At 37.1% G+C, this 25,859-nt stretch overlaps 4 protein-coding genes and 1 long non-coding RNA gene across 6 annotated transcripts; 2 read left to right on the top strand and 3 right to left on the bottom strand.

The window, feature by feature from the left end:
• Positions 1–877: 877 nt before the first annotated feature.
• copz1 (COPI coat complex subunit zeta 1) lies at positions 878–4,754 on the bottom strand. Its single transcript, XM_024293197.1, has 9 exons — positions 4,608–4,754; positions 4,120–4,188; positions 3,343–3,424; positions 3,158–3,249; positions 2,661–2,716; positions 2,487–2,564; positions 2,344–2,395; positions 2,226–2,264; positions 878–1,336 (listed from the first exon to the last, which is right to left on the bottom strand). The coding sequence occupies exons 1-9, from the start codon at positions 4,623–4,625 to the stop codon at positions 1,289–1,291; spliced, it is 534 nt and encodes a 177-aa protein (XP_024148965.1). The 5' UTR covers positions 4,626–4,754; the 3' UTR covers positions 878–1,288.
• A 4,173-nt stretch (positions 4,755–8,927) lies between these two features.
• On the top strand, positions 8,928–13,830 carry nfe2 (nuclear factor, erythroid 2). Of its 2 annotated transcripts, XM_024293192.2 has the most exons (5): positions 8,928–10,005; positions 10,792–10,969; positions 11,054–11,123; positions 11,219–11,356; positions 12,197–13,830. In XM_024293192.2, exons 3-5 carry the CDS (start codon positions 11,076–11,078, stop codon positions 13,430–13,432), a joined length of 1,422 nt encoding a protein of 473 aa, XP_024148960.1. In that variant the 5' UTR covers positions 8,928–10,005; positions 10,792–10,969; positions 11,054–11,075; the 3' UTR covers positions 13,433–13,830. The 2 variants fall into 2 exon arrangements, with proteins under 2 accessions (XP_024148960.1, XP_036068615.1); XM_036212722.1 differs by lacking the exon at positions 10,792–10,969.
• A 545-nt stretch (positions 13,831–14,375) lies between these two features.
• Positions 14,376–17,048, bottom strand: hnrnpa1b (heterogeneous nuclear ribonucleoprotein A1b). The gene is made up of 10 exons (XM_024293195.1): positions 16,896–17,048; positions 16,293–16,409; positions 16,051–16,197; positions 15,763–15,973; positions 15,541–15,690; positions 15,397–15,453; positions 15,204–15,320; positions 14,996–15,115; positions 14,841–14,910; positions 14,376–14,682 (listed from the first exon to the last, which is right to left on the bottom strand). The coding sequence occupies exons 1-9, from the start codon at positions 16,905–16,907 to the stop codon at positions 14,852–14,854; spliced, it is 990 nt and encodes a 329-aa protein (XP_024148963.1). The 5' UTR covers positions 16,908–17,048; the 3' UTR covers positions 14,376–14,682; positions 14,841–14,851.
• Positions 17,049–17,854: 806 nt separating this feature from the next.
• On the top strand, positions 17,855–22,462 carry cbx5 (chromobox homolog 5 (HP1 alpha homolog, Drosophila)). Its single transcript, XM_024293196.2, has 5 exons — positions 17,855–18,013; positions 18,481–18,665; positions 18,823–19,060; positions 19,826–19,926; positions 20,663–22,462. Exons 2-5 carry the CDS (start codon positions 18,535–18,537, stop codon positions 20,802–20,804), a joined length of 612 nt encoding a protein of 203 aa, XP_024148964.1. The 5' UTR covers positions 17,855–18,013; positions 18,481–18,534; the 3' UTR covers positions 20,805–22,462.
• Positions 22,463–23,014: 552 nt separating this feature from the next.
• On the bottom strand, positions 23,015–25,584 carry LOC112159247. The gene is made up of 2 exons (XR_002921446.2): positions 23,447–25,584; positions 23,015–23,360 (listed from the first exon to the last, which is right to left on the bottom strand). It is a non-coding gene; the product is annotated as an uncharacterized LOC112159247 (long non-coding RNA).
• Positions 25,585–25,859: the final 275 nt, after the last annotated feature.

The following is a 25,859-nucleotide window of genomic DNA, read 5'->3' as shown; positions in this document are numbered from 1 at the left end:
TGAACAGTAGATAAAAAAATGATTAGGTTTAAGGGTTTAATAGAATTTTTCAAAAACAAAATTGTGAACAATTATACAGAAATATTTGACAAACTGCATATTTTTCAAATGATCTTTAATCATGTAAATCATATCTAAACCGTGTATGTTTGTAGCATTAATCCTATCCAATCATTCTGAGTTTTAGAATTATTTGGGAGAAAGTTCTATCCCTAAAGCTAAACACTTGGTTTCCTTTAAGTATTAATGGCATGGCTAAACATTAAATTTAGCAGGAGGCACCAAAGCAAAAATTCCCTTTCTGCAGTGATCTTTCTCACATCTGGATCTCTTTTAGTATCCATATTTGCAATAATACTCTTGCATTAATTTTACTGTGCAGTGACTGTTAATTGATAAATGCATACCTTTATTTTCACCTCTGAGAACTCATTACTGTCTGGTTTGGATTTCAATTAAATGAGCACTTTCTTTTTCATCTTTCAGGATTCTTATGTAAATCAACCTTGCAGTTATTTGATACCACCACAAGATGGAGCCCTTGCACCTACATATCAATTTTCTGACATATTTACAAAGGGTGGTTAATTTTTGGGTGAGAAACAAATTGTTAAAAGCAGGCAACATATTCTGGTTTAAAAAAAAAACATTTAAAAATGAATGAAAGATGCAATGACTTCTGCAGGAGAAGGGTAGTTTCTAAACACAACGCTGAAATAAACAAATGTTTCCCTGTGGAACACCTGCTGGTTACATACTGTTGCCAATGTTTGTTAAATGGTGTTGGTGACAAAACAAGCCCAGACAAAATTTAAGAATACGTTAAACATATTTGCATGAATAACTGACGTAGTGGTTGAAGAACTTTTCTTAGATATCCATTTGAACCTAAAATGACTTTATTCTCATAGAATGATCAGAAAAACGATGATATTGTTTCAAACTTTACAGATCTTACAACAGGGGACAAGGAATGTGGTCTTAATCTGGACAATGGTGTTCTTCCTTATTTCACATCCACAGATTCTGCTTCAAATAAAAGTGTCATAAATGATACAGAAAACCAACAAACACCAGCCTGTCCTAACTGGAATGCATACATTTCATTTAGATTATACTGAGAAAGGCAGAACATAAAAATCATGAAAATTACATTTTCAAAAACAGAAGTCCGGAATGATCAGCCAGTAATACTCCTCACAACTTCATGAAGATAAGAGGAAGTTAAAAAAAGGAGTAGAATGATCAGTGCCGTGTGGTCTGAACAGAGGCTCAGTGGTGGACAGGACTATCGAAGGAGCGACCATTTGATCTGTTCTTTCGCAGACTGCAGGACCTGTGAAAGATAAACATTTTTTAAGTGCAGAAACTTCAAACTCTGCTGCAACTCAAACACTTTTAAAAGAGTTATCTTTTTCAATTGATTCACTTAAAAAAAGCAACTGAATAGAGAAGCAGAAGACTTGAATGGAAGTGATATTTACAGCATTTTCTATGAGACGGTCAATCTAAAGTCAAATTAATTGTCATCTTCCTGCTATGTGAACTGTTCTACAATTAAAATGACAATTTCCATTTGATTGGTTTTAATAACTTCTAAAAATAACAATATATTAAGTTGCCATCAGCTGGAAGGAAATCAACAGATATGACCATGAGGGCAAAAACTAAATAAATAGAGTGAAATAAGGTGAAAGTTAAAAATAAGAAAGTTGGAAATTGCTGCTTAAATACTGAACAGGAAAAAAAAAGTGTTAGAAATGAAGAGAAATACGCATGGTCTAATTAATCATCTTAATTTGTTGAATGAAGGCCAAATCATAACCATAAAGTATGATGGCTGGACGCAGACATTAATCATCGCCAGAGGAGGAATGGTAGAAGCCAGTACCAGACCCCTTAAATGACAACATTAATCAAGTGGAGCCCTTACACACACGCACACATTCACACATGCGCTCATCTAGACACTAAATGGCAGAAGCCATTATTGGCTAGCTCCCACCTTAACACTGAATAATCAGTGATCATACGCACATTTATGCATATATGACGATACAAAATATGACAGCCTGGAGGCAAGTAATCATCCGGAAAAGGAAAATGACAATAACAGTACCCTTGTATGCTAAAACTTCAAAGTAATGACTTTAAACAGTCAATAAACTAATAGATCTTTAAACTCCACCGCAGAGGGAGGGGTAAAGCTGGGATGTTCTCCTCACCTGGGTGACTGTCTGCTCTGTCAAAGGTACATCATCCCCCTGCAAGAACAAATGCATTGTGTTTACAGTTTGCACATTTACCATTCAGTTAGATGTATTTTAGAAGAAAGGAGCTTACTCTGAGAGCTACACGATGCACAACCTGCTGTGGGTCACTCTCCAAGATCACCCTGAAAGTGAGGAGTCATAGCAACGATTACAAAACAAAATAGTACGCTCTTTGTGGCTTAAAAATAACACATTGTGCTTCTCATTTCTTACCCTCCGTCTACGATCTCATCCACAGCCAAGAAGAGTCCTTCCATGTTCTCCAGCAATGCTCTCTTTTCAACATTTTTCCTAAAAAGTTACAAATAAATACAATTTGAGCTGAATATCAGTATAGTTTTATTTAATTATTTAAGGTACTATACATATTTGCAGACACAAACATACCTCAACATCTGACTCAGTGAATCGAAGAGGCAATTTAAAACAGCCATAAGCATCAGCTGTTGAAATGAAACAGGGGAAAATATTTATTTTTAAAAGGTTTGAAGCAGAAAAAAGTATGAAAAGTAAATGTTACAGATATAAAATAAGGGTGAACTTGTGAATTTACTGCACTTACAAGTAGACAAGCTAAAAATAATTGCAGAATTTCACTAAACTGATGACATATTCTGAAATTCTGCAACTATAAAATCTAATATTATTTCTTAATTAAATAAAAACTTGGATAAAAAAAAAAAAAACTAAAATCAGCACTTTTAATCACAGTAGACAACACATTATTCAATGTAAGAGCCATACATGAAATACAACATGGATTCACACTAAGTTTCTCATGTAAAAATAAATCTTTATGCTTATGATGTTTTTTAAAGATCATTAAGCACTTTAGTTTAACAGTTTTTTTTTCACATTTCTAAAAAGTATATTATAATATTCACCTCATTTTCATGTGAACTCCCAATCACATAAAAGAAGAGGTCTATATTGCTTTTGTAGACGACAGTCAGGCCCTCCAGCAAAGCAATTTCACCTAAATGGACAAGTCAGAGAAAACAAAAACATAAAACACTTTTTTACAGCTTCGAGCAGTGTCTTTTTTTACTTATTGTAAAACATCACTTACTGTCCGTCCTGTGTGTTTTGTTGAATATATTTTTCTCAAACGCTTTCTGTTCCTTCACCGTTGGATAAGTGTCATCGTAATACTGGAAGATGAAAAATGCAACACAGATGATTCTCCACATAGACAAACAAAATATAGATTTTAAATAAAAACTGTTCATTTTATCCAATCAAACCATGTTAATCACCAAACAATAAAAAAATATATATATACACATGTGAGTAAAAGTTTAGTATTCCCACTGAGCTACTTCCTCCTTTATCAATTTGCTCTATTTAATTATTTATTTCTTTATACAAGTAATTTTGAATAATTTGTACTTGTAACAGTGACAATAAAAATATATTACTACTTACAGTAAAATACCATAAAGACAAATTATGTTTAGCTTTTAAAAGGCCATTTTTCTTTTCAAATGATTGCATAAAGACATTTTTAGGAGATGTACTTTGAATTTTATTAATTAAAAATTACAGTTTATTAATAATAGCATTCCTACATATTTTTTAAAAGAAAAAAAAACGTTTAATTTTATAATGTTTACAGTTAATTACTATGTAGAGTCTGAGAAATTACAGTGTTGCAAATCTGAGGTTTATTCACTATTTACACCATCAATTCATAGATATTTAAAAAAGATGAGTACGCATAGTCCATCTTTTGTTTGTGAATGACCTACCATTTAGATAGCTGACATAAAACACCAAAAAATAATTGCTATCATCATTTTTGTCACGTTTTATATTTACTATGTTCAAAAGACGAATAAATACTCACCTTGGCATAAAGTCTGTCTCCATCATTATCCAGAATGAGAACCGCTTTGACCGTATACAAGGATGGTTCCTGGAAGGACAACAATCACCTGTGTTATCTTTGTTCAATTTAAATAAACATGTGCTACAATGTGGATGCGGACGAAAAAATGACTGACAGAAAGACAAAACAGCCTTAATCAATGGGGCAAATGGGACAAACTAACGATCACAAAATATCGGGAAACAATATTCAAAACTATCGCTTCAATTTTAGCCAGTATAACCAGGAAGACACGACACTTCCACATCATCAGAAAAGAAAGAGACACATGAAGGCTAACTTCTCATAAGCTAGCTCGTTAGCCAACTCTTAGACGACAGAATAACTCTGTTCATTACAAAGCAGTCATAGTCTGCCACGTCTCAACTAACAGGTCTCTATAAATAACAGCATATTCGTTTTAAAACAACAATATAGTTCACGAAGAACCTCAAACACAGGCGTACCAGTATGGGAGAATCCATCTTCTCTAGCTAACGGCAAGCTAGCACAGCACTTCTTACGTAATACGTCGAGTCGAGGAGTTTTTACGTCACGCGCAGACGCAAAGGTCAATTCCACTCCTTTGGTTCTTTACATAGACTGTTAATTATTTTTACAGTCAATGGTTCTTTACAATGACAGTTATTCATAATCTTTACTATTATGTAAAGGCAACATAAAAGAGTTTGCATTTGCCTTAAGCCAGCAGTTGATCAGTTTTATATAACTTTTGTTATTTGAAGTTATTATAATTAATAGAGCAAGTTTGATCATTTCTGAACTACCAGGTTCACAAATGACGATTAGTCTTGTTTTTTGTCTATCCAGTGCGGATTTTATTTTAGCAATCTTAAATATAAATATTAGCAATGAAACAGACGTTTTAAATAACAAACAAACACATGTATTTAATAAGTAGTAAATCAAAATCTTACTGATTACACTCTTAAACTAGTTTAATTTGATTTTAGAAAATAGAAATTACAACTAATATTGAGTTTTGTATTTTATTACATTGTATATTTTATTATTAGTTTTAGAATACTGCACAACCTTTTTATTTGCTCTTTGTTAGTGTTTTAACATCATTTTATAAGACAAGCAAACTATCTCTTGGTAAAAGTACCTTAAACTCTAGATGACAAACCTCCTAAAATGGTCAAAAGGGTCATATTTGTATTCGTTCATTCATGCATTAACTGGTCACTTTAAACATGTTTGAACTATACTTTTAAATTATTGGAAACTAAAGTGCAAATTCTGGTATTTCCAGTCGTTGGAAGTCATTTTTAGTAAATAAATGAATAGGGATAATTCCATTGTTTGGATTCTCTTTAGCAAATCAAGGTCCCAACTTAAGACATCATGAATTATGCTTTTGCTCATATTTTCCTACTGGTTGATAAAATTGGTATTAAGAAGTTTATAGTACCAAAATAAAGGTTTAATACAATATTTTCTTGTATTTTAGAGATTAAAACAGTTCGTTCTCTCACAAAAATGCTGTTTTTCTCCACCGGCATGCACTCCTGCTGCTTTGCAAAGATGCAAACAGCAAATTTTTTCTCTTAGATTATATATATAAAAAAGGCGTTGTAGACATGGAGGTGCATTCAAAGTATTTGTATAGTCAAATCTGACTGGCTGATGGCAATAACCATGTTTTGTGCAATTTTCTACTAATACAGGTACTGGTGGAAAATGTTTTATCAGTATGCAACTCCTGACTGAATATTTACAGTAGAAATATTGCAAATAAAACGTTACAGGACAAATATATCCCATTGTATTTATTTAAAATTCTTTTTTTCTATATCTTGAATCTATTTAAGTTTCTCTCAACTGTAGCTGGGATAGGCTCCAGCAGTCTCATTATCCCAAAAGGGATTCTGCAGGTTTAGATAGTGGATTGATGGAAATGTACTTAAGTAAAAACAAAACAGACTACGCAGTTCAACAGTTTTAAGGTGAACAATTTTAATTTAAAAAAATGTGCTAAAAATATATATCTGAGTAAATGTTATTCCTTCATTGAACCCTGTGCCAAAATTAGACTTGCTTTTATTTGTTTTTGTTTTTTGTCGTTTGACTGAGTTTGTAGTTTGACAGAGTATATACTTGACACCATCAGCACCTTTTTTTCTATTTCTTCCAGGATCCTCCTACATTTAACCAACTCCAATTATCTTAGTTCATACTTCTGGGAAGCGTTTGAAAATCCATGGCTGATGGGGATTTCCCTCTATCTTATTCCATAAATGACATCACTTGGCCAAACTCTTTTATATTTTTAGTTTTGAGTTTCAAGTAAATCTGGGAAAAGGGGTTTGTGCCGTTTGTTATTTGCCGTCTTCAGTAAACGTTGAGCATAGAAACACACATTTGTTTGAAGCACACCCATTCTAGGACTGTGGGAAGCCATGAAATGTTGCAATAGCACACTATGTTTACCCAATTCAGCCACGAAGATTTCGAAATTGCCTTAAGCTCCGAGGAAACTATATGCTGCTGTGAACTCACTCATATCTAAATATTAAAACACTTATAGGCATTATTCTCAAGACATTTGATGCAGGGAATCACACAAAATTGTAAGGCTTTGTGTTTTCTTCAGCATGTCTTTGAAAGACAATGCAGTAACAAATCTGATGATAACAGATTTGGAATAAAGATAATTTAACAAAATAATATATTATAATGAATAAAATTCCTATAGCTTTGCTCTGGGATTAATATATAAATATGTTTTCCCTTAAAAAATAATTTACATTATAATGACTGCAGTTGAGTGAATTTAAAACTCCACGACTTAATTTTAGCTTTGAAAAAAAATCTTGATTATACAGCAATAAAAAGGATGAGGAATCTTTTACAGTAGGACATGACATAAAAATAAAAAAATATTATTTCAATTTGTAAGCTAGGTGTTTTGAAAGCATGGGCTACCACCCTCTTCCCAGCTTATGCCAGCAACCACAGCAGTTAGCAGTTCCCTTCCTTAGAATCAAGTGCTTCTTTTATCAGCATTCAGCAGAGCTTCCGCCAACCAAACATCCTCCTTTCCATGCCTTCCTTTTCTGTCTGTACCACCAACCCACCTTCACTTTTAGTGCAATGAACATTTTTCACACCCATAATTACTTTCACACACTTAAACACATTTCAATGTTGATGTACTACAAACACTTCATAGTACTGGCTATTACAAATATAAACACTTTTTTCCTGCTACACCATTGATAGGAATACCACGAAAAAGTCAATGTCAAAAGAAAAAAAAAGCAGACCACAGCTGAAGTTATCTGAAAGTAACCCAGACGTGCAACATTGTTGCAAAACATCTTTTTAATCTGAACATCTCGAGATAAGGCCGGGCCTTATTGGGACACTGTGAAGAATGATGCTGCATCTTCGGGTTCCTCATTTTCTCTCCAGGTTGTGGTTGCATTTTAATGAGTTACTGTCATGAAAAACAGTCTGAGACCGAGCAAAAGCCTCGATTTTGCTTCTGAGGAGGTCTGTATAAAAAAAAATATATATATATATTTTTTTTTAACAATGATACAGATCCAAAAAAACTCAACAAACATTTTACCTTTTTAACATAAAGATTATAACTACAATATCTCCACTATAAAACTCACTATTTGACAAAAGGTCAGTTAACCAGCATTTAGCATCCAGGACTTTTTCCACTTCCCAGAAGTAGACTTCAAAACATTCCCTTTCTAATACCACAGCTCAGAGAAAACACTGGTTTTGTGTGGCAGTGAGTGGGTATTTCCTCCCATATTGGAAAAAATAAAAGTTTTCTGATGCTCAAGAAAAAACAAACAGGCCAAAACTCCTGACTAGACACATTAACAGCTGGAAACATGCTGTATGTCATCGATATGCGGTAAAAATCAAGAAAACGTAACCACGTTTTCAGCAATGTAGGTCAGCTTGTATATGACACGGCTTTGTGTGAAGCTGGGGTCATTAAGCCTAAGAGACTCAGCTGTCGGCTGTTTAAAGCCAGTGACTAACCTCCGTTTCTAAAGTAAAGTTGGTTAAGTGGCTGAGGTGCTTGAGAAGTGAACTATGACAGACTAGGGAGATTCAGGGAGGCCATAAAGCAGAGATGTCAAAGACTAATTGAAGCGAGCGAACACACGGTGGGAATGTGGGCGTCGATCTGGGAACTGTGTCCAGAGTTAAAGCCACTGTGGTTGCAGTAATAACAGGGTGTCTTTGGCTCGCTGTGGCAGGGGTTGAGTCAGGGGCTGGGTGCTAGGAACTTGGTTTGGGAAGTCCCTTCTTCTTATTCCTGGTAGACATTTACCTTTCTTGACTTTGTCAGCCACCTACTTTTCCATCTGAAGAAAATGGTAAATAAAACATTCCGACAAATAAAATATGATGTTATCACACTGTCACATTTCCTGAAAAAGTTCTGACTTTGGATTTTTAACTGTCCTTAATAGTTTTATCTCATTCTTAATAAATATTGTAGTAAATTTACCATAAAAAAAGGATGTTTGTGTCGTGGGAAATAATAAGACAGTTATGCTAAGGAGTCACAAACAATGTCGTTAAAAAGCATCCCTTAAAAGGAGACTTTTTTTGCATTCAAAATCAAACCGATACACGATATGTAAATTCATATATACCATAAAGAGGAAGAAGAGGTTGTGAAAAAATTGGGTTTGGTTCTGTTCTAATTTGAGTACTTTTATTGCAATGTGCTATCAATTAGCATTTTTCTTTTTAGAGATATTCAATAATTAAAAATAGTTAATAAGGTTAAAAAAGTTAAAAAAGATAGAGAAGCCTAAAATTCCTTTGTCACAAAAATGTGATATAATTAATAACCATGTGCCAACTGGTTGACTGTTACGGCACCTAGTAGGAAATTTTGTGTCACCTTGCTCTAATTGAAAGTTGATACTATTTTTCTGATGCAGAAAATAATTAGTAAAAATAAATACATTTACTAAAACACATGCAGATTCACTTTTCAAAGTTTCAGATATGGACTTTTATTTTTTTCCTGGTGATGGATCTTAATGGTCACTTGCTATGTAAGACACGCTCCCCTTCATTCTCCCCCTTCCTTCTCTCCCCTTGCAGTTGCTCTGCCAAATAGAAGAACAATGTGGTCTTTCTTACCTGTCGGAGGGTGTACATTCCATCCCTGCTAAACCAAGACTCAATCCTGCCTCAAAGCCACTCCTGCTTGAGCAGGGCCCTCACTGCCATGCTTGCTCTGACTCCAGGTGCTCCACATCCCACTCCTCAAACTTTTTTTTTTGTTACTTTAGCAGCTTTTGTTCTGCCTGGTTCTAAAACAACCATTTGGCTTGCTTTTTTCAGCGTTATAGTGCTAAATCTCTTTTTTTACTTGCTTTTTATATACATATATATAATTGGAATTGATGGTGTTTGGAGGGAATTTGTAAAGAGCAAACTTTTTCTCAAAGGGAAGAAATGTTTCTGTGGTGTGTGCCAGACTGTTGGTTTGTGGTTTGTAATGTGGGCAAAGGGGAAATTTGGAGGTTGGAGTGCAAGCGTGCCATTAAGGATACAATAGTGAAAAAAAAAAAAAAAAAAAGATGGTGTGGGTGCTTTACAGGAAGGTTGCGTTTGTCTGCACAGAGCCATCCCATTTATGCTGGTGGCTGCAGAGGAGCCTAACGGGGAGAGACAGAGTTGAATAGGACTCAGAGCAAGAGGCCTCGTGCCTTGTGCCTCCTTTGATATGTTTGAACGGCCTTAACATTTTTACTTTTATTTTTCATACCAAAAGGATCCTGCTGAACACCTGATTTTATTTTTTACCCTTACCTATCAACTGTTGAAGATGCGGAGATTCTTACTCAGGTATGTTCTTCTTTATCGGTGCTTTGCTGTTGCACACTTCTTAGGATGACTGCTGACAATTAGGCTATTAATAAATTGCAGCACAAACACACAGTTTCAGAAATATTTTTCTAAAATAAAATATTTTTCTAAAATAAAAACATCAACAGTTTTGTTGATGCTGGTCATGAAAAAATTCCGACTTATAAAACTGTATCCTCCCAGTTCAAAGACGTACTTTTAAAAGTACATTCATATTAATAGTACATTTTCCCATTTGTTTTCACAAATACTAGATACGTGGTGTTTCGGGAATTAATTTCAACACAAAAGTATTGCAAATGATGCTGATAACACGATTCTTTTAAAAAATAATTTTAGCAGACAGTTTTAAAAATATCCTATTCTAGGGCTTAAAAGTTTGAGGTTTCTTTAAAAAAACTATATAAATTTGCTTTAATTCAGAGTCAGTGAAGCAGGTGTTTGTATGTTCTGATACACAACTGCAGGTTTGCACAGTATTTTTATTGAGTTTTCCATATTTATAAGGTTATAAATCAGCAGCACACACAACATGCATTGTGATCAATATACATGCGCTGAAACGCATTCACGCATAGTTTAATTCTTTGCAGATACGTTTTTAGACTCAAAAATAAAAATAAAAACTCTACATGAAAAGCTAAACTTTTGTGTCTGACTTTTTTCCAAATTACCTAAAAATTATGGAATACTCATGAACCAAAATTTCCCAAAGCAGCCATCAGTCCCCACTCTGTCCTTTCAGAGTACTCTGTTTTCCCCCAGATTGTCTTATCAGGGCTTGGCATAACTGCAGCCTGGAACAGCTGATGGGAGGAGTCAACTCAACTGAACTGAACCTTTTATGAGTTCCACAAGAACCTTCAAAACACCCAAAAAGTCACTGATGTAGCACCGGAAAATCCAGAGCTATGAAAGAGATTTGTGTGTGTGGAGAATAGCTGTGAGTTCAACTGACGTTAGTATTGTTTGTTAGCTTTTTTTATGTATTATGCAGAAAAGTGAATTCTGAGTTCTGTTCCTCCAGGTTTTGCTGCAGACTTCTCTGAATGTGTTCAACTGTCAATTATATTCTCCCTCTGAGGAGAAGCTGTGAGGTGAGTCTGCTTTCAGTCTGAAAAAAAGAGATTCTCAACAGAATCAAGGCAAATATTATAATAATATTTGATTTCTATGTTTTTAATTCTAACAGGTAGTGGCTACTTCAGGCAGATTATGTGGGGGGTTGTCCATTTCAGCTAATTTCCCTGGAGTCAGGCCTAATGGACAGCCGCAGGACCCCGAGATGGATGTTGCGTGGCAGGAGTTGATGGCAATAACAGAGCTGCAGGTAACAATGACGGATAGACTGGGACATGTCTATTTTAATAAAATGTAAAAAATATATATATAATTGAAAAGAATACTAAAAATCTTCTTAAAAAGATGCATAATGCTGTTCCTTATAGCAACATGTCTCACGTTGGAGCTGTAGAGGCAATAAGGCTCTACTTTTTGGTTAAGACACACTTTTTACGATAATATTGATGACGGGAAAAAAGTTTGAAGTAATCAAAAACAAGAGACGTAACTTTTAAGTAATTAAGTTCCATCAGACTTCAGAGATGGTTAAAAACTGTTGATTTAGCAGAAAACTGGATGTTCCAATATGAGGCACAAGTTTTATTCAGCAAAAACTGTGCCAATGAGTACAAGCAGCAGAGCTAAACCTAAAAAATGAAAAAAAAAGTTGACATAAATTGACATTTGAATATTTATATTGCCAAATAAAACTGCCTTGTTTTCACATTATTATACTTTGTCAATCTTAATAGTGTGTTTTACGCTACACTGGAGTAAGGCAAGCCACAATAGTGTATTTGAGTGATGGCAGGATGAAGAAAATGTGAGAAGGGACATACTGGAAGTTGCTTCTGGCCCCCTGCGCCGCACAATAGCCATCTGTTTAAAAGTGAAACCAGATCACATCGTTGGAAAACCTCCGTAAGCTGTGGGTGGCAGACCAAAATAAGGACAAAATCTGCTTAGTTAAAAAACAGACAATGTTTGGGGAGAGAATACAATGCTCAAATATTTAATTTAAACGTGTGATTATCACTTACCTGTTATAATTGTCTGCACTGTGGTGCAAAATTTGATTATTAGTCATACCTGGATGTGTTTGTTTCAGGAATTTGAAGTACCAACTGAAGCATCCTTTGAAACAACTCAGTACCAGACTACTGGCCCCACAGGAGAATATGGCATTGCTCAGTCTCACTCTGAACCTCCTCTTGCAACTTGTGAGATGAGCACTGCCAGCACGTATCCTGGATGTTACTCCGAAGAGGTTAACTGCCATCCTCTGGGCGGCAACACGGGGGCAACATACGAAAACTCTCAGACTAGTCAGCGAATGATCTCCGTGCCCCCTTACACTCTGCCATCTCCCGGGAACATGCTGGGGACAAGTCATGGACATAGAAGAGCTAACGCCTGTCTCTCTCCGGGTTCAAGTCGACACATGCTTTGGACAGCACTTGGCCAAAGTATGCATGGCCGAATGCCTGATGGTCCGGAGTCAGAAGCTGGTCTTTCTTTGGGATCAAGTCCACCCCTAACATCTCCCGTAAATCCAGTGGGTGCAGCACAAGGTTTCCAGAATGTAGAAATAAATGTGCCTTATGCCAATATTGAATCAAGCAATCATAATGATCATACCAGAAGGGCACATGTTAGTTATTCAATGGACTACCAATGTCCACCTCACTCATATTTTGACTCAGGGGCAAATTCTTATTTTTCTTCTCAAAATTCATCTCACCCTCAGTCATGTGCCACGACTCATTCAGCAAGACAGCAGCATCACACCGCCGCTTCATGTGAACTGTATAATGAAACATTGACCAGCAGGGGGAGCTCTCAGCACAAGTGCCCAAAGCCACACACTGGCCTTTCCAGTTCTGCCCCACTTAGCAGGGACGAGCGGAGGGCCATGGCTTTGAAGATCCCCTTCCCCTTGGATAAAATTATCAATCTACCTGTAGATGACTTCAACGAGCTGCTGACCCAGTATACCCTGACCGACAACCAACTTGCACTTGTCAGAGACATCAGACGGAGGGGAAAGAACAAGGTGGCAGCTCAGAACTGCAGAAAGAGGAAGCTGGAGAGCATAATTCATCTGGAAAGAGAACTGAATCAGCTGCGGGTGCAGAGAGAACACCTTGCAAAGGAAAGAATGGAGTTCCAACGCAGCCTCGGCTTTGTTAAATGTCGTTTGAGAGACCTTTATGCTGAAGTTTTTTCTCACTTGCGAGACGAAGATGGACAGCCTTACTCGATAGATGAGTATTCTCTCCAGCAAACGCCTGATGGGAAAATCTATTTGGTACCTCATACAATGGAAGCAAGAGACCAGTGTTGAAATATGAAGACTTGTTTGTTTTTTAGTTTTTTTTTTTTCTTTTTTAACTTGTTGTGCCAATCTCATCTTGTGATTGAACTGTACGTTTACCATGACAAACAAGACCAATGTTTATAATGAAAAAAAAAACACTCAAAGTGTTGAAAAAATATTTTATTAAAAAGAGTAAAAACTCAAACTGCACAGCAGTTTTACCACAGTAAAAAAAAAAAAAAAAACTTCAGCATTAGCACGACCGTTCAGCTAACCTGTGGAAGAAAATAATCTTTATGTTTAATAAATACTGCAACAAATCCAACCAGCAGAATCAATGCCTTGTACCTGAGTAATTTTCAGTGAAAGGAGGATGTTTTGGTTGTACTGGATACCACTGGAAATTACCTAAAATGCAAAAAAAACATCAAGTAAAACACATTGCTCAAAAGTAACTTGTATTGACTGCATGCAATATATGAGGGACCTCTATGCTCTGCACGAGATCAATTTAGATCAAGGATGTTTTTTTTAAGCCATGTCATTATGGTGCTACAAAACTCACTACCAGCTTAAAAGAAAAAGAGAAAACACCATCAGTAGTTGGAAAGTCTGGTCTTACCTACAGACAGCATTTAAGCCTTTTGGTAGCTGCTGCCTGCTAGCCTCAGGCTTCTGCTCTCACTCTCCCCTGCTTCAATGATCCTGGCGATGGTTTTGCTACTTCTCTCCCTTAGCTTGCTTCCATGGCTAGCCTCAAAGACTTTGCATGTAAGCTAGCCTCCTCGAGATGATCTTTGTAGACTTCCAAGTTGTCTGAGCCAAGTCACAGCCTTTTTGAAGATAACATTTGTGCACCACTGGGAAATGGCCTTCTCCAGAGCTTCAATCTTGACAAATTGGCCCTCATCCCCATGTAAGTGTCAACCCTCCCTTCACCCACACCACTAAAGAGGCTAACGAGACTTCATAAAAAACTGAAAGGTGGTTTATTTCAGATTGAGTTGATGCAGTTACAAATAAAAACCAGACTTAAAGATAAACATAAAACCCTCATTGGAATGCTTGCTTTCCAAAAAAACACATATGATGAAAGAAAAACAGAAGACAAAATTTAAATGAAGGCCCTCCATGATTTATCTACTGTACATCTCTTCTTGTAGCAGCTGTAACCTGCCACAACTGTTTGGCTGAGCAGATTTAGGAGGTAAACCTGCAGCTGCCCTGTCACTTCGCTTGCTCTCCTCGCCTTGCTCTCCTCTCCTAAGTACTCAGTCCTGTTGAACAATATGGAACAACATTGTTAACTGTGCACTGACTTCATATGTCCTGACATCCAGAGTGCATTCGTTTAAAGTTAGCTACACTTAATCAATCCCTAAAATGATAAACTCTGGTTCTACGACATGTAACAGCCAGTAAGTCAAATTCTTACCCCTTAAAAACTCAGAATCGTCCTGGACGGCCATAGCCACCGCCGTTGTTAGAACCACCACCATATCCACCTGGAAGATCAAAAACATGAAAAAAAAAATTAGCACGCGGCACAGGTTAAAATACTTTTGTGTTGTGCTTTCACTTAATACGTACTGAAGTTTCGGCCTCCGCCGCCACCACCACCACCAAAGTTGTTCTTCATTGGACCAAAGTTAGAAGCCTGGGGGTCATAGTGGCCCATGTTGTTGTAGTTATTGCCACTTCCACAGTTTCCTAGAAAATGGTAAATAAAAAAATGTTCAATCTTAAGTTTAAAGAAGGGGGTGAATGGGGCATGGAAAAAATGTTTGAAGTTGCTTACCATAACCATTACTATCATAACCATTTCCACCATATCCACCACCTTGGTTGTAGCCCTGGTTGTATCCACGGTTGCCACTGTTATAACCTCCAGGACCACCTGGGCCACCTCCATAACCTACGACAACAATTGTAAACCTTCTGGTATTTTTTAAAAAACAAAACAAAAACAAAAAAAAAAGTTCTGCACTTACCGCCATCACCTCCTCCGTTACCGTTGTAAGGACCATCTCCATATCTGCCCCTGCCACCTGAAAAGACAGCAAAGAACATTACTATGACTTTCCTTCCATAATCAATGGATTAGAAAACCCTAAAGGACTCAAAGTCTACAATACCTTGGTTAAACCCTCTGTCATAGTCATAGGGTCTTCCACCCCCGCTGCTCCGGCCACCCCTCATTCCCATTCCAGCACTCTGCATCTCCTGTTTGGTCAGGGCTTTTCTCACCTCACAGTTGTGGGAATTGATTGTGTGGTATTTCTGGACTATAAATAAAAATAAATGTTTTAGTTTTTTTTACTTTGGGACTTTTATATTGAGTAAAAATTTGTACTTACTGACAATCCTGTCAACAGAATCGTGATCATCAAAGGTAACAAAGGCAAAGCCCCTCTTTTTTCCAGTGTTTCGGTCAGTCATAATATCAATGACTTCAATTTTGCCAAACTGTTGGAAGTAATCCCTCAGGTGGGATTCTTCTGTGTCTTCCTTGATCCCTCCAACAAAAATCTTTTTCACAGTTATGTGAGCACCAGGACGATTTGAATCCTGTAAATCACGAACATTGTTATACTTTGAACAAACATACCTTTTCAGCCAGATCTAGACAATGATGTGCAATATACCTCTCTAGAAACTGCTCGTTTGGGTTCCACCACTCGTCCATCAACCTTATGTGGACGAGCAGACATGGCGGCATCAACTTCTTGGACAGAGGAGTAGGTCACAAAGCCAAAACCCCGAGACCTCTTGCTGTTTGGATCCCTCATCACCTTAAAAAAACGAAAAAAAAAAGAAAAAAAAAGAAAAGCTTTAATGCCAACTCAAAGATCATAATATCAAAAGCAATCATTCGTAAGCAACTTACAACACAGTCTGTCAGGGTACCCCATTGCTCAAAGTGAGCTCGGAGGCTTTCATCTGTTGTCTCGAAGCTCAGGCCTCCAATAAAGAGCTTGCGAAGCTGCTCTGGCTCACGTGGGACCTAAACAAAAGACGAATACATCAACACATGCGTAGCAAAATTCATGCAATTAATGCGTTTAAAAACGCGTACTTAAACATATTCCCTTTTGTTAATTTCCATAACATCCTGCGAAAAAACAACAGGGCTGGGCGGTGCAGACATCGCCGCCATTAGCGACTGCGGATTGAGTAAATGATGCACGAGACTTTTGCAAAAATAATTATTCACCAAAATGTGTAGTTAGGAATGCCATTAGACCAAATTCGTGATAGCTAGAAGTTTCTGTAAAATAAATTATACCTATTGCATTTATTAGTAAGCGTATTAACAAAAGGCCACGAGGCCCAGTTGTTACAAAATGGCGGCTCAAAGGAAAAAGAAAGCTGCGGCGAAGACGGGCCGCCACTTTCGAACGAGACATTGTCCCCAAATATAAATTATTGAAGCTACTTGGAGAAACAGACCGCATGAATAATCTCAATATTTCAGAATACGGAGACTTACGTCTTTCGACATCTTGCTGTATTTTAGCTGGAAACGCCTTGTGAAACAACAACCACGCAGCGATCTGCGCCAGACAAGATCAGGCAGAAGTCAAACTCCAGGATAAAATGGGGAAAGGAACGCCCCTTCTTGCACAGCCATTGGCCGGATGTTCCCGCTGCAGTATTTCGTCAGAGAAAGCAGAATTCTGATTGGCTTATGTCCTGTCAATCGTTCAATCAATCCAATCGCCTAGTGGGATAACATAATCGTTAGTTAGGAGAAAAAAAAGAGGAATTGTAGAAAAAAAAGCATGCATTCGCATGCCACATTTAATCGAAACAAAATTAAAATGGTAGATAAAGGCCAATAAAATTACTAAAATCAGGACATACGGATTAAAGGACGGTTTCATTAGGAAGGATTACAAAAAATACAGCTAAATTTGATTAATAACAGACTGAGTCCTGCTGCTCAATTTTACAGTAATTTTAAAACTATAAATGACCAACAATCCAATTTGTCTAAATGCATCTCAGTCTAGTCTTACCAAATGAAATAAAGGCAATTAAGTCATTGAAATAATGTGATGTTGCATTGTATTTATGGTAAAATATTACTACAGGCATATCAATATAGACACAATTATTTCTACACTAAAAACAACTAAAATCTAAAACTACAATCATTTTGAAAAGGTGGTGCAGTTGATTTTTTTAATAACGTAAAAATCAAAACAAAAACAAATAGTGTAAAAGAAATGAATAAACGAACTGGAAAAAGATAACACACATCTAGGTATTTAATTGGTATTTAGGAGCTTAGTGTGAAAAAAAGAAAAAAATATGTTAACTTGTCAGCATATATTTAAACATAATTTGCACAGGATCTTAAGGTGAGTAAATGTCATGCACTGAGACTTTTGCCAACCCGGTTTCTTGGTCATCAGCTGACCGGGGGGCGGGTTCATTCATTGTGTGCTTTTAACGCGCGCTTTTTCCGCTCGGCACCTTTATGTGATTTAAGCTACATGCTAAAGTAGCTCCGGTGCTTGCCTGGCAGACTGATAGGTGCTGCACAAAAGACGCAAGATAACGCTGCAAATAACGAACTAAAACGGACGCCCCCATCAGCCAAAAGTAATTGCACGGTTTATTTATCATTAGCATGCGTTTAGTATACATACTGATCCGTGATTTGAACTGTAAAAGTAGCGAGTTAGCTTGGGGTTAGCTTACACGCTAGCTTGTTTAGCTAGTACGGTTAGCAGAATTAGCATTCGGCGTGTCTTATTATTGTTTTGCTCTCTTACGTGTTGAAATAGTAAGATTATCTTCGTCAATGAAACAAATTCATGTAAAATATTTGCAGTGGGGATTTTTATTTGGCCAATATTGTATTCAGTTGCTGTAATGTAATGCACGGATGTTATGCACGACAATTTATGTTAGCGTCGATTTTCTTTTACCGACACGCATCTTCTTTCATGTTCGCACAATAATAGCTCTGTTATATTCTTGCATCGTTTGTGTGAAATAACGCATCTGCGAATCCTGTGCACAGATGGGTTGTTGTTTAAACTTTGATTTCTTTTCTTTTGTGTCAGGGAAGTGCGAACGGCCTGTGTGTGGCAGCGTGCTACAACATACCAAACTTTGCAATGGGCAAAAAGTCTCGCGAAGAGAAATCCTCATCCTCTGACGAAGAAGAATATGTCGTGGAAAAGGTGTTGGACAGGAGAGTCGTGAAAGGCAGAGTGGAATTCTTCCTGAAGTGGAAAGGATACTCAGAGTAAGTTAAGATGCCCTGTGTGATTTGAGACTTTAAGCACAATGAAGACATGCAATGTTGATTTAAGGATTAAGTTATAAGTAGATGTGTGCATCCCTGTTGTGCATGTGTGTTTGTAACTGTTGTAGTCATGCAGCAGCACTGTGTTCCTTTACAGGAAGCACAACACATGGGAGCCAGAGAAGAATTTGGATTGCCCTGAACTTATTGCAGAGTTCATGAAAACCTACAAGAAAACCAGCAGCGGGAGTGCCACACCAAGTACTGGTTCCAGCAAATCCAACACAGGATCATCTGGCCGCTCCAAAGAATCTGGTAGCTTGAAGAAAAAAGGTTCAGATGAGGAGGAGGAGGAAGAGGAAGAGGGTGGAAGTAAACCTAAGAAGAAGAAAGAGGTAAGATTTATTTTTGTGCAATGTTGTGATGCAGAAATGGCTAATGTTTTCTAGGTAGATAAGATGAATATGTTGGGATTTTTTTTTTTTTTACATGCTAAAGTAAAAACATAACATGCTATGTTAAAAAAGGAAATAGTTGCCTAATTGGATGCTGAGGAAGAGATATTTACAATAGTAAATAGCATGAATGTTCAGTGTGACCTTGAGTCTCACATCTTTTTTTATCTTTCACTTCCTTAGTTTCTTTTAGACATATAATTTGGTGTTGACAATTTTTAATTTATCTAAATTTTGAGATGCACCAGAATATTTCTGCATTCCAATGCAAAATCTACATGTTTTAATCTGACATCCTGTTTATGTGGCCCCTTGAAATTTGCTAATGGTAAAAAAAAAACCAGATGATCAAGTATTTAATGTGCATGAAACATGGTCATTTTATTAGGGACCACCTTTGTTCAATTATACTTTCCTTTTAGAATTTTTTTAATAAGTGGCATTAAGTAGGTCACCTGAAAATAAATTAAGGTGCACAAACCAATAAGACAGATTGAAAATTATTATCAAAACACGAGCACATAGTTTATCTGTTCTTACAAAGACTATCTGCACTAAAATATTTGACACGATTTGTCCAGTAGAGCAATAAAGTGACAAAGATAAAAAAAAAAAAACTTTTTTTTAGCATATGATGGACCTTAAATCACAGTATTAAAAGACTAAAATTAACCACTCTTAACTTTTTTCTTTGTGTCTTTATAGGAGGAAATTCTAGTCGCACGTGGCTTTGAAAGAGGACTTGAGCCGGAGAAAATCATTGGAGCAACTGATTCATGCGGAGACCTAATGTTCCTCATGAAATGGTAAGTTTTGTTGTTTGGATGATGATGATTATGATGATCTAGTGTGAAATTGCTGCTCCGAAAGGTGCAATCGCCACAGACTGTTTTACTACTGACTGCAACATGGAAGGGAATGACTCTTAAAAAATGGCTCTTGACTGTGTCGGTTAACTGGGCAAATCACCCATTAGAAACTTCAGTAACCGGGCTGTCTGTCCATAGATGAACTGGAAGCCAAACCATAAAATTAATGTAATCTCTTATTATCTAGATGGATATGTTCAGTGCACCATCACTCCATGCCCAGTTCCGGACTCGTATTTGAGTGGCAGACACGTTACTTTATCTTTTTAATAAATATACAAACCCATAAAAATAAGCATAAATCTAGAAGTGTTCTCATTTGTTATGATTTGTGGGAAATTGTCTGTGATCAGAGCCCAAGTTTTTATCCTACAGCTAAAATAAAAACGACAAATTAAAATTTGGTTCCTGTCCACTTAGCCATTAAACTTGGTTTAATAGTAAAACACCAAATGTTTTCACAAAATATTTTTTGTTACAGTTTAAATGAACTTTGATCACTACCTATGACTTTAAAATTAATATTAAATGCCTTTTTTAAAGTGAATTCTTATGCAATATAGATACTTATGTGAAGTGCAACAGCCTACAGTTTAAGTAAATGACACTGTCATGTTTTAGCTCAAGTCTGTGAAGTGTGATGCAGAATATTTCAATCTTTACGCTCTTTCAGGAAAGATTCAGATGAAGCGGATCTCGTTCTTGCCAAGGAGGCCAATCATAAGTGTCCACAAATCGTCATAGCCTTCTACGAGGAGCGCCTCACTTGGCATGAAGACGGTGACAAGAAGGAGAAGGATGCCGTTAGTGCTTGAGGGCAACGCCTCTGGAGGAAACCTCCACTGCAGGGAAAACATTCTGTTGGACTTTTTGTTTTCCTTCTCTGAAACTTCCATCCCTCACTTTGTCCAACAATGAAACAAAAACAGTGCATCCCTTTTGTTGTTTTCTCCACCCATGCCTCATTGAGCACAAGGGCCCAGACTTGGTAAAGGATCCATCAAATAGAAAGCTGTTTGTTAGTGGACCTGGGTTATATGCTACTGGGCAATGTTTCTACTGTTTTTTGTATTGATCTTTTGTAATATCTAAACATTTTTGTTTTTACTTTTTCCCTGTTTTTTAAAGTTTTAAAGTACATGAAATTGTTACTAGGAACACATTTGCAGAAACTGTTAAAGTTGCAAATCCAGACTTGACGGTTTCCCAATCTCCATCATTGTTGTTAACAGTGCACATTTTTTTCTTTTGCAAGAAAAGGTTAAAACTATACTGTTATCTTCCTTTTTGTCCCCTTTAAAAATCAGATATCACAACTGATTGGTTTTTAAAAGTGCATAATAATTGTTTTCCACTGATTCTCTCTCTTTTCATTTTTTATTTTTTTGTGCAACTTTTAACTTTGAATGTTGCAGGGCCACGCTCACCAAACGCTTTAACAGGTGCATCTGTGCGGTCACTTACAGTACATTACATCTGCTCATCAGTATTTTTTGTTTAATATTTTTGTTTCATATTAAGACAGTAGAAAGTTCATATCTCTAATTATGTGTCTGCCACTTAAGTCCCAATGAATTCATTTGTTCTGGATTCCTGTCATAAAGCTGAAGCTTTCATGTTTTGACTTCCATCACGATAACATGCTTCAAAAGTGACATAATTACCTTTTATGACGTTTAAGAAATGGCAGCTGTATTGGACTGCAGTTGAGAACACTGGTGCACCTGTTTAAGTCATTGAGGTGCACGTCTGTGTAGTGATGTATATTGGTTTTAATTCGTGCTGTTTCGTTAAATGTTTTTTTTCTTTTGGTTTGTTTCTTTTTGACAGTGTTGCCAGAGGAAAAAAAATACAATAAAGTTTTTTTTTCTCAGCTTTGTACTTTTCATCACATCCCATGCATTTTCATTTTTGTTTTTCATTTGCATGTGTTGTGTAAGCTAATGCTTTTTTCAAATAAAATTAGGTTTAATCAGGAACGTCTCTGCCACCTTGTGGTAGCAAAAAGTGAAATGACTGGTCAGCAATGATGACTAGATTCATCATTTTTTTCCATGCCCCCTTAAATACTTTGTAGTTTTAATGCATTACAAATCATATTAAAATGTTTGAATAGTTCCTTATTTTCTACTGTCATAATTTTGACTTTTAAAGTCACTAAACATGAAAGATAGATGCTTTGTGCTTTAAGATTGAAGCTGGTTTTGCAGTCTGCAGAGAAGTTTTGGACCAAATGTCTGCAGATTCACAGACAGCTCGATTTTAACTGATTATAAATGCTGTGATCATCTTCATTTTGATACTATCCATTAATTTCCTCCCCAGCACCGTTTTTTTTTCTCCTCCAATGTAAATATTGGTTTTCTTTAGCTCTTGACAATATCAAATTTTTAAAGTCAGTAGTTTATTGTGTGAAAGAAATGTTCCAAGTATACATGTACAGTAGCGTCCTTTAATAAACATTTTCAGTGTTTCAAGGTTTCTGTCTGACATCATTTTAACTGCCATTTTTCACAACATAATCCTGAAAATTGATAATAAAAAATAAGTTGTTAAAACATTTAATACTTTTATAGACTGGTATACAAAAAAAATGCTACTATTTATCAGCAGAGGGCAGTATTAACCAATTCCAATGCAAAATGTTTTTTTTGTTTTTTTTCCCCTCACAATAGAAACATTGTAAAATGTCTTCAATTTTTCTGTGGAACATTTTTATGAGCACATTTTGTGTTCTGACAGTCATGTATTGGATGTACACATGATACACACCCTGTAAAGCACTGACAGCTCAATAACATTGAAAGGTGGTCTTTCTCCTCAGGGGGCGCAGGAGTCCATGGGGGAAACATATCAAATTGGACTAGTAAAGTTTTGCCATACATTAAATCCACATTATAGACATATTACAAAATCTGCTTTAATTTAAAAAAAAATCCCAGTGACTGTCCTCCCTTCAAAAAGTAAATCCCAGGTGTGTTATTTAAAAAAAATGATAGAAATGCCAATAAATAAATGTTTTGAGTTTTTTTTTTTTTTTGCTTTGGTGGTACCTTTTACCAGCTCCCTGCATGACACACACACACACACATCTGCAAAGTGCTGCCGGGTTACGTTGAAAATGATGGAATTTTCCTCACAAAAGAGCTTTTACACTCCAAATGGAATGCAAAGGTCAGTAGTAAATATCCAGCCCCTGGGACCATTAAGCTGGGTGAGAGGAGGGGAGCGGCGAGCTGTTTCATCCAGCCTGGAGCTGTCCATCGACAAATACAGGCCAGTGGGTTTGGATGGGAAACCACTGCTCACGGGAGCTCTGCCAAAAGCCATGTGTGGCAATCACAGATGTAAAGTCAGCCCTGGTATGTCATCTGTGGGAATACAGAGCGAAGCATCACTGGGGGTTAAAGCTCTGCAGAAAACCTGGTTTGTGCTGGCAGAGAAGAATGTGCTTTACCTGGGAGGAATCATCTGGGAGCAGTTGGTAGTACTTTTACTTGAGAGGTGTAGACTTTTCAGGAAACAGTCGATTCATTGCATCGCAGTGGGTATTTTCTTAGACACGTGTGTTGGAGATTGTTGTCTCAACGGTGATTATGTGTTGCTGTATTTGTTTATTTGCAACAATCAAAACTTGGGAAAAAAAGGGAAATTCCTCTTACCTGTATTTTCTTGTACAAATGAGTTCCTCAGGGTATTACCCACAGCAGAGGTGGGTCTTCGTGCAGCACATTACATCTAATGAGCGTTGGGGGAGCCACTGTGCAGCTTGGGTGAGAAAGGGACTGCCGCAGAGGGTCTATGAAAAAATACAGCTTGCTCAAGAAGACCACAAAAACAACAAATATGTGTTTCGGGTTATGCAAACGTTTTTACAGTCTTATTGGAAGTATCAAAGAGAGGTGAAATCAGGAGATGCATTCTTTGCTGTGAGCACAGCTGCATCTCTTCTCTCTTGTTGCAATCAGATCAAAATGTCTGCAGTGACGGCCGGCCTGTCATCTCCCAACACAGAGCACTGATCTGTGTGAAGGTGATTGCAGCGTGAAGCTCTAATTTGTGCAGCTATCACACTAAATGAGCAGTAAAGCTCCACAGACAAACCTTCTGGGTTCTAACACCCCCCCACCCCTCACTTATGTGCTGCAGCTCCCACCACCAACCTTCTGCTGGCTGTGTTTCCCCTTCGATACCCCCCACCACCTCCACACTCCTTCCTTCATCTCCTCTCCCCACCAGGGGGGGAAGAGTTATAGCTGCCATAAAAGGCAGGTAATGCATTGTTAACTAATTCTGTCTGCTCAGAGCTGATATATCCTCTGCTCTAAATCTCTGTTCTTCCAATAAAATGCAAATGCTAATGCTTGCCCTCCACGAGCTGATATCATTTTTTAACAGGCCAGAGGTAAATGCGAGAAAGGTGTGGGGTTGGGCCACTGATGCGGCGGGACACAGTGGGGATTTGAGTTTTCCTGCTACATTGTGTCACGAAAAGAGACTTCAGGAGCGGTGCAACATTAGTGCATGAGAGAGAGAGCACGTGCAACTGCAGCACTACACGTCTGCAACATTTGGACTGCGTGGGTGCGGCCAGACATCAGAGCGCTCGCTTTCACCCTCGCATAAACCAATTTGCCCACAGATGTAATGCATCATATTTCCATGTTAATTTTGGTGTCACACTTCACGTAACCTTGGGCATCTAAATATTGATCCACCTCTACATTTTCAATTATCCTGCACCATGTTTCTGCCATTTAGTAAGGACCAATGATTTGTGTTCTTTCATATCTGGAGGCTTGTCTTGTAATTAGACCATAAATTAATTTGCAGAGCGAGGGAGAGTTTTAAAAAAATACAACTGAAGGCATTAACTAAGTCTGCAATGGTCACAGACAGAAAATCATAGAATACCACAACACAGCGTTTCATTTAGGAGGAGAGGATAACAGGATTACAAATGACCTTTTTTCTTGAAAATATGCCACTTAACTTCCTTTGAACTATTTAAAACCATCCAGCTAATGATTTTTTTCTTAAGTCACTTCATCAATACGTGACTAGAAATTACCCACTGGCATAATTATACCTAATTGCTTGCAGCCCAACAACAAAATAATTTGAAAAAATTGTGTATATTAGTGTCAAAACGTTTGGTGAAATGTAGCAATGGGATTGGCTCCGAATCCATCAGTGGTTTTGAAATGATCCCCCAGAGTCAGGCAGGCGACAACTGTGTGTGCCTCGAAACCGAGCTCTTATTTACAGCAAAGCTCGGGTATTGGTTCTAAAAAACCTAATGTGTCTTTATTGATTTTAAATTGGTGGTATAAGATCTCCTGCAAGATTAGTTTGTTGCCCCCTGCTGTTAAATTACGCTTTGTGATTGAAGCTTTCGATGCACACTGTTTGAGCACCACTCTACAGCTCTTTGCCATGAGAAAATTTGCATTAGACAAGCCTAAGTTGCTCACTTAAAAGCAATTTACAGAGAATGGATGTTACCACATGGGCCTCTCTTGTGACAGAAAATTCTAAATCAACCCGTTCTGAGTTTAAAGACCCACTCCAATAAGAATGGTGTTTTTTGTGTTTTTAAACATGTTCTTGTTACATTTTTCTCGTGAAGGAGGACATATTTAAAGAAAATTTAGCTTCAATTTGCATTTCAGAGTATTTATTTTGTCAACTTATGAATCAGGGAGAAAAACGTAAAAATAGATCCATGTACGTTTTCCTCACTGAGCTGGTATCTGGCTTAAAACTGTACAGCTGGATATTGTTGGCCATTTTTGCTGACCTGGTAATGTAACCTAGGGGTGTGAGGAGCTGTAAGATAGCGGGAGAGCCTGTAAACAAATGGATGATGG

This window comes from Oryzias melastigma, linkage group LG7 (assembly GCF_002922805.2).
Source record: "Oryzias melastigma strain HK-1 linkage group LG7, ASM292280v2, whole genome shotgun sequence".
Lineage (NCBI taxonomy): Eukaryota > Metazoa > Chordata > Actinopteri > Beloniformes > Adrianichthyidae > Oryzias > Oryzias melastigma.
Note: the sequence above shows the minus strand (reverse complement) of the source record. Positions and strands in the feature narration are given on the sequence as shown.